The sequence below is a fragment of the Fukomys damarensis genome, unplaced genomic scaffold (genome assembly GCF_012274545.1).
Source record: "Fukomys damarensis isolate Sample0158 unplaced genomic scaffold, DMR_v1.0_HiC HiC_scaffold_13, whole genome shotgun sequence".
In the NCBI taxonomy this organism is placed as follows: Eukaryota; Metazoa; Chordata; class Mammalia; order Rodentia; family Bathyergidae; genus Fukomys; species Fukomys damarensis.
The window spans coordinates 35,837,483-35,845,658 of record NW_022900925.1 but is presented as its reverse complement, the minus strand read 5'-3'; the positions used below and the strand labels follow the sequence as shown (position 1 = coordinate 35,845,658).

Here is an 8,176-nt window from a genome sequence, read left to right as displayed (position 1 = left end):
GGAGTGCCGCGGGCCGTTTCACCTCCCCGCTGAGTCCAGGTGAAATGCTCCGCTTTACTCCTCCGCCATCTCCAGGGGCAGGGAGCTCTGGGGGGAGCAGGTCCGCTCGGGCTCGCTGGGCTGTGCTTGCCGTCGAGCTCTAGAGGACTGTAAGGCCCCTTTGGCCGAGGGGGCCCGGTGTCTAAATGCTGTCCCCGTGGCGAACCCCAGAAACTGACTGTCGAGTGAGGTTTTGTTCACACCTCCTTCCCTTCCTCTTGGCCCGGTGCCCGCCCCCATGGCTGGCCGTCACCAGGCAGGAGCTCCGAGCGCCAGGTGCTCTTTGCAGACCCCTCGCCAGGCCCCAGGCTGCCAGGTCCCAGCTTTCTCACCTGGACGGTTACAGCGTCAGAGTCCTCGCCTTGGATGTGGTGGCCAAGCCCGGGCTCGCTTCTGAGAGGCCGGAGGGTGTGACCCGACCTCGCCCAGCCCCTAACCCCAGACCGTGGCTTCCTGGGAGGGAAGAGCAGCCTCACAGCCCCTGCCCTCAGAAAGGGCCCGCTGTCCTGCTGCCATCGGAGCAGCCAGTCCACTCAGAAGGAGAGGTGACATCTCCCCAGCCCCACGCCGGAACCCGGGACTGGCAAGAGGGCTGACCTGGAGGGTGGAGTCGGCTCGGGGAGCACGGAAGGGAGACGCCCCAGCCGGCCAGCTCTGCCTGCGGCAGGAGCTGTGGGGCCCGCAGGTGGCCAGGACCTTGCTGGACTGCAGGATTAGGGGAGTCCCCTCCCCAGACCACTGCCCAGGCTCCAGGAAGGACAGAGGCGGCTCCGAGTGACCACTGGAAGCACTTGGAAGCCCTCGGCTGTGGAGAGGAGTTGGACTTAGGAAAGGAATCACGTAGGAATGACGTTTGGACTCGATTTCCCCACCTCGTAATCAAGAGTGAAGTTGATCTGCTCCCCGACAGGCCCCGCTGCCTCGGCCCAGTCACGTTGCCACACTGTGTCCCGGGTGTCGCGCATCCTGCCAGTTACGTGACTGCCAGGCATCTGACGTGTGTAACATGGAGTTTTTGTGGACATTTTTTTTTTTTTTGTATATTGTTTACATTTTGAGAGGTGGCATTCTGTTTCAAATGCTCTTTTTGTTTTTCTGACAGTATTGTTGATTGGGTCGAGACATTTGAGCTGTGGGTTTGGTGGGTTTTTTTTAAAGGTCATTCTTTGTGCTATCTTCAAAACCTTGGGTCTGGCCCTCTGATTCCCTCTTGGCATCCAGATGTTTCAAAGCTATTTATCTTGATTTACATGAGTGTTTTCTCTCTCTCTGTTTTGATGATAAAGACGTTCTGTTTGGCTTGCGGTCTGAAAGACAACTGGTCCCTGCCTTTCTGGCTCCCTTCCTGGTCATCCTAGAATGCTTCGGACTCTGGAACAGAGGTGCAGGGACAAGTGCGCGGCCAAGGGCTGAGGCCTCGGCAGGCGTAAGGGCAGGTTCCACTCTGTACCTTCACTTTGCCACCGACAGGGAGCATCTGGTCAGTTTTTCCCGTCCTCGTCCCTGTCCTTCTGGAAAGTTCATAGCTTGGAAACTTGTCCCCCAACCCCCTGCAGACCTCTGGCTGACAGCCTGGCCCATGTTCCACTAATAAACCACTGGTCTCTGCATCCCCATGCCAGCTCCTTTCCTGCGCCCTGGGGTGGGGCCCAGGCAGCCAGGCGGCCAGCAGTTCTGGGGGCAGCGCTGTCCTCATCTAGCTCAGGGTTACTGGTCTGTGGCCGGCACCATGAGTGGCGCTTGCGTTCCCACCACAGGCAGCTCCTCCTTGCTCTTTTCTCCACCCTTCCCTGTGCCCCAGGCCCACGCGGGCCTTGGCAGCGCCCAGGGCCAGAGACCTTGCGCTCTCAGCTGGCCACGCCTGCCCAAGGGAGGTGACCAAAGACCCAGGCCTTTCTCGGTAGCCTGTCCCACCCCAGTTGTCTTAGTGGTTCAGAAGACAGGTTTCACCACCCCCAGCATTCGAGCTGCTCAAGTGTTGGGGCCAAGGGGATCCTCAGCTCTAGCCCCCGACTCGGGGCTCCCTCATCTTGAGACCTCGCCTCATGGCAGCAGTGTACGAAGGGGGCCTCAAAGGCAGCAGCCCCATCTGCCAGCCACCTGCACGGGGCTGACGTGGCCCGGCCGTCCTCCAGATGTGCCGCACAGGGTTCCCCACGGGAACGGACAGTCGGCCGGCTCACAGGATATGCTGAGACGCCTGGGGGCGGCTGGGGAGGAAGCTTCTAGAAGTGGCCTTGTCCTGCTGCAGCCTCGGGAGCCCGTGCTGCTCAGCAGCCCAAGCACGGGGTCTGATCATCACGAACAAAGTTCCCGGTCGCGCTCTGGGGGCAGAAGCTGCCACCCACCACACGTGTCTCCACTGCAAGTTCCATTTTTTAAAGAGGAATTTTCAGCCCCCTGTGCTTGTCTAATGTCTGCTCTAAACAGTCCGAGCCCGTTCCTGTTTTAAACTGCATGCGTGTTAAGATGCCTCTCCATCCCGAGGGAAAATAAACTGTAAAAGCTTTGTGTACACCGCCGTGTGGTCTTTTGGCAGGTTTTGGCCAGCGTCGCTTGGCAGTCAGTGGATGGGTGGTCTGTGTGTGGAAGAGGAAGCGGGCACTGACTCCCATGGTCAGATGCAGGGAGCGGGCTGAGAGCGCAGCAGCCTCAGGACACAGCCTGGAACCAGCACCCAGCTGGGTGGGGCCTCTGCCTCCCACTCTTCAGAAGATTCCAGCTGAACCTCTGCTGCTGTGTGCCATGCTGGCCCGGCAGAATCACAGCACCCTAGTCTCACCCAGATCTGGCACACGCCTGTAACCCCGGCACTCAGGAGGCCGAGGCAGGAGGATGGCAAGTGCAAGCCCAGGGTGAGCAACTTAGTAAGAAAGACCCTGCCTCTAAATAAAGGGCTGGGGAGGTAGCTCAGGACCACACACAAAAACGGATGGGCACAGTGTACACACCCAGTCTAGCACTCCAGAGGCTGAGGCAAGAGGGTCACAGGAGCCTAGCCTGGGATGTGGCTCTAATGACAGAGTATTTGCCCCTGTGCAAGAGGCCCAATGTGTCCAATCCTCAGGGCCGCAAAAAACCAAAACAAAGCATGTGCTGAAATACGCACCCTAGGCACTTCTGAAGAGGCTCATACTTGGGAGCACTGTACCAAGAGCCCACCTCTTCGCTGGGGTGTCTCCTGAGGTTGCCAGCAGGGCCCACTGAGGGAAAAGCCCTGTCTCGATGGGACTGTGGCACCGGGCCGCCTCTCTGCCTGAAACAGCAACCCAAGTCTTGGTGTTCTGGCGAGTGTGGGGAGGTCGGGCTTCGGCACTGGGGGAACACAGCTGGCATCCTGGCACCCCTGACTAACGTGGCCTTGAGGAGCTGTTTAACGGCCCTTCGTCTCTATGGGCTCTGCAGGATTTAATGCCCGAGGGCACAGCGCCGGCGTCTGTCACTCCCACAGCGCAGAGGCCAGCTCGAGAAGACAGCCCTCCTGGGAGAGCACATGCGCGAAGCCCGGGGTGCAACCTCCTGCAGCGAGAAAAAGGAAACAGAGCTGAGTGAAGCTCTAGGTGTTTGTAACTGCCCAGGCGGGGCAGAGAACGGTGGGAAAGCACCCAAGACGACAAGGCAGGAATGAAATAAAGGCTACTTTATTTTAAAAAAAGGAAAGAAAAAAAAAAAAAAGGTTCTAGAACAGGGCTAGTCCATCCGGGCCTTGAGGGTCCTGGTGGTGATCTTGTCCTTCTCACTGCAGAGGGAGAAAAATCACAAACGTGGAGTAGCTAACTGTGACCCGGCCAAGCTCCACAGCCCTGGGCACCTCGCCCTCTGAGGGTGCCATGCTGCCCTAGGGTGGCCACCTAGGGGAAGGGGAGCTTCTCCCGGAAGACGGCTCAGGGCTGGACGAGAGAAGGGAAGCGCGCCCAGGCCTGGGAACAGCTGGCTCGGTGGCAGAGCGGCTGCCTGGGGAGCGCCAGGATGGGCTCCGTGGCCAGCTTAGGGTGCGTGCGTGCGTGCGTGACCCCAGGGACATACAGGAACCGGGTGGTCAGCTGTGCTCTTTATGGTAAGCTAGCAGGGGTCGTGAGGAACGGGCCGGGTGCCGTCTCTGACCCGGGATGCAGCCGGCAGGACACCTGCTCAGTCGGCTCCGGTAGCAAACGGTGCCCAGAGTGCGGCGCAGCGAGCTAGGAGTCAGCGGGGCCCCGGACACTGGGGACACCAGGGGAGGAGGCGCGGGCTCTGGCCACCGCGCCTCTGCCTGGCCCGTCCCAGCGGCCCACTCACATGACGTGCACGACGACACCCATGCCCGACACAGCGTCGCGGTCCACGGCGTTCAGCATGGCTTGGGAGATGGTTTCGAACAGGTGCTCCGGGTCCTGCAACACAGCAGCGCCTTGCAGAGCCCTGCTCGGGCCCCACCCACCCCTCCTTTTGGGGCACCGGGTCCCCAGCCTCGGGGAATTCTTGGAAGGAACGGCACCATGTGAAGGGTCCTGGCATGGCATCTCCCTGCGAGCCAGCAGCGCGACCGTGGGGGTGCGGACTTCAAGGTCCCCTGAAGTCCCGACCCAGCCTGCGTCCCGGCCTCCTGGCATCCGACGCCCTGCCTCTTTGCCTCCTGGGTCACCAGCTTGCCTGGCCTTCCCCTGCCTTTGCTCGGCTCCGCCCTGGCCCCAGGCCCTCTCCTTCCCCTGCTCCCAGCACGCTGTCCCCCCCAGGACCTTCTCCCCACTTCGTCTCGGGCACGGGGCACAGTGACTCAAATAACTCAGCCCCACGTTAACCGGGCTTCGAACCCAGACCTCCTGCTGCAGGGCCCCAAGAGCCCGTGGAGGCCGCAGGGACCCGCGTTCTCCCACGCCAGCTGCTCACCATGTGGGGCTCCCAGAGGGACTCGCACATGCCATACATCTGCTCCGAGCAGGTGCCACTGACCACAAAGTCGTCAGTCACCATGGGGCAGCCGATGAGGTCCAGGGAGCAGATGAAGGGCTTGAAGGTCTTGGGGTCCAGCCCAGCGATCACCGGCTCCGTGTAGTAGGGACCGAACCTGTGGCGTCAGGGCAGAGCAAGCACGGTCAGGGCTGCCCGGGCCACCCTGCCGCTCTGTGCAGCCAGCCGTTCGCCCTGGGCCTCTGGGAGCGGGCACCTCTCGCCTTGCTCCCCAGCCTCCTCTCTTATTGGAAATTCTGCTTTCTTCTCCTCTTTCCTAGTCTGAAGAAGTCCCACCACTGTTCACTTCTGTTCCTACATTTATACCTCTGCTCCTTTATTTTCTTTTTTCAATTCTGACCTCAGGGCAAGTACAGAAAGCTTTATAGTTACAAAGGACGATGGTAAAATCTTTTCTCATCATTGCTCAGAGATGATTAGCCTTACAGACAGACAGACAGACACACACACCAGACAGTCCTTGCTGTTTTATTGCGCAGATTTGCTTCTCAGAACTACAGAGACCACGCATCAGGGAGACTGGAAGGTCGCCTGGTTCTTGGATTTGGCTATTTTCACCCTTAATCCACTTCGGTAAGAGCAGATCTCACAGAAACCTCTACTCTTTCAGGAAGTGTCTGGGGCTGTTTGTAGGAAAAACACTGACTGACAAACAAAACTCTTAAGAGACTGCAAGACATTCACACTGAAGTCTGGTTCTGAGCCTCCCAACAGGCAAGGCAAGGAAGGATTTTTAGTGGACTGAGTTAATCTGATGGTCTGCAAAGAGGAGACGGCAGCTTGCTGGAAACTTGTTCTAGACACTGAGTGCTGAGTGATCTGTTTCAGGGGTCTTTATGCATAAAGTATTTGGTAACTAGTGGCTTACAAGCAGTAAGGGCAGGCATTTCCCATGTCTTCCAGCCTGTAGTTCTAAGGGCAAAATCTTCAGTATTAGCTTTATAAAAAGCAGTTTAAGCTGGGCACGGTGGCACACACCTGTAACCCCAGCACTCTGGGAAGCTGGGAGGAGGATTAAAGTTCGAATCCCACCTGGGCAACTTAGCAAGCCCATTTCTGATAAAAAAAATTAAGAAAAGGGCTGGGGATGTGTATGAAAGCCCTGGGTTTAATCTCCAGTATGGCCAAAAGGAAAAAAGAAAATAAACAAATTAGCACAGGTATGCATGCAAACAGGAAACTTTCAATTTTGAAAGCTAAAGAATAATATATATATAGTTTTTTATTTTTGTTTGTTTGTTTGTTTGTTTTTTGAGACAGGGATTTTGCTATGTTCCCCAGGCCGGTGTTGAACTTGCCGTGATCCTCCTGCCTCAGCCTCCTGAATGGTAGGATCATAGGCATGCACCACCATGCCTGGCATATAACCTTTCTATGAAATCTAAAATTATTTCAAACTTAAAGGTGAAAAAGAAAAAGCTTAAATTCATACCCTGGCCAGCCAGCCATTTTGCCAGGAAGGTTTGTAAGGATCTGAATTGTCCTGATAAAGCCTAACCTCCTCCAAAATCCCATGCCACTTCCGGCAGAGATGGGGTGCTTTGAGGGCAGGTCCTGGCCAGGGACCCCGAACACTCCTTGCTGGGACAAGAAGCAGCTTCATCTGCTATTTGCATTCCCTGCCTTCTTGGTTTCTATTGTTTTTTGAGGTTCTACAGATGAGCCCAGGGTCTTCTGCATCCTAGGCAAGCCCTCCATCACTGAGCTACACCCCCAGCCCTTTTTATTCTATTTTGAGACAGTGTCTCTCTAAATTGTTAAGTTGCCCAGACTAGGCTTGAATTTGCGATCCTCCTGCCTCAGCCTCCTGAGCAGCCCGGATGACAGGTGTGCACCTCTACTGTGGTGACCCTTGCCTTTTCCTGAAATAAGCCAGCTTACTGCAGAGAGCCTCCCGCACCCCCATGCTGTTCCCCGTCCTGGGCTGCACCCCACTCACCGCCTCTCATACAGCAGGTTAGCCACCATGCTCATGAGGGTGTAGGGCTTGATCTGCCGCCCCTCCTTCAGCTCGTATAGGTTCAGCCGGAACTTGAGGCGCTGCGCACTGTGGAGAGGAAAGGAGTCACCCTACGTCATGCCCGCCGGGCCACAGCAAGGGCTCCCAAGACAAAGCAGAGCCTTAGCGATGACTCAGCATCCTCTTCCAGGTGAGGAAACTGAGGCCCCAAGAACTGAATGCTTGCTGCCCGCAGGAAATGGGATTTAAGCAAAGACCCCTAAAAAAAGGTAGGGCACTCGGGAACAGAGGCTAGTGTTCCCAACTCTGGCAGGACAGGAGAGAGGATGAGCTAGTTTCCCTCTCCAGAAGTTCTGCTCCTGACACCCGGAGCTTTACAGGAAATGAGAGAGTATTTCCTGACACACTTCTACCCATCAGTGGACTCTCAGCCTTTTGTTTATTGCAGTGCTGGGGATTGACAACCCCTTCATACTGTGTTACATCCTCAGTCCTTTTTTTTTTTGAGGCAGGGTCTCACTAAAGTTAAACTGACCGGTTTGGGCTTGAGTTTGAAATCCTCCTGCCTCAGCCTCCCAGAGTACTGGGTTTACAGGTGTGCACCACGGTGCCAGGCTCAGTCTTTTATGAACTGAAGGAACTGATGCTCCTGTGGCCATCAGCCTCCTGTGACCATATAGTCCCCCTTAAGATCCTACCCTACTCTTTCTCTCTTCTGACTTCTCTTTCTCCTCCACTGTTAAAAATAAGGACCAGGGCCGGGGATTTAGCTCAGCACTTCTGTGGCCTGCCTTGCAATCACAAGGATCCAAGTTCAATCCCTGGCACCAAACAAACAAACAAACAAACAAGGACCAACTCTGAAGCCATGACTTATCTTCCCACCCTACATACTTTGCTCCTCCAGCCCTGAGATGAAACTTCAAGCCGCTCACCCCCAGCAAGACGTTTTGATTCAGCTTCCCTTGTCCCCTCAAAATTAGTATCAAAATCGGGGCCGGGGATTTAGCTCAAGTGGTGCTGCCACCTGCCTTGCAAGTGCAAGGACCCGAGTTTGATCCCCAGTACCAAAACAAAACAAAATTAATGTCAAAATCTAAGTCACTGGCCATGCATGGTGGCACATGCCCATAATCCCATTGCTACGAAAGTTATTTTTCCCTGAATATTTTCTTTCCGTCTTCTTCTTCTTCTTCTTCTTCTTTTTTTTTTTTTTTTTTTTTTTTT

The 8,176-nt window shown here is 55.9% G+C and overlaps 1 protein-coding gene and 1 non-coding gene across 2 annotated transcripts in view; both read right to left on the bottom strand.

Annotated features, from left to right (window-relative positions):
• Positions 1–3,679: 3,679 nt before the first annotated feature.
• Psmb3 (proteasome 20S subunit beta 3) overlaps positions 3,680–8,176 on the bottom strand; it is a 6,370-nt gene continuing 1,873 nt past the window's right edge. The window contains exons 3-6 of the mRNA XM_010620071.3: positions 6,929–7,036; positions 4,909–5,086; positions 4,318–4,412; positions 3,680–3,778 (exon numbers count right to left, since the gene is read on the bottom strand). Of these exons, the coding sequence (XP_010618373.1) occupies positions 3,730–3,778; positions 4,318–4,412; positions 4,909–5,086; positions 6,929–7,036 (430 nt within the window). The 3' untranslated portion in view covers positions 3,680–3,729. The remainder of the gene's footprint in view (positions 3,779–4,317; positions 4,413–4,908; positions 5,087–6,928; positions 7,037–8,176) is intronic.
• On the bottom strand, positions 5,476–5,555 carry LOC117285911. The gene has a single exon (XR_004517042.1). It is a non-coding gene; the product is annotated as a small nucleolar RNA U2-19 (small nucleolar RNA).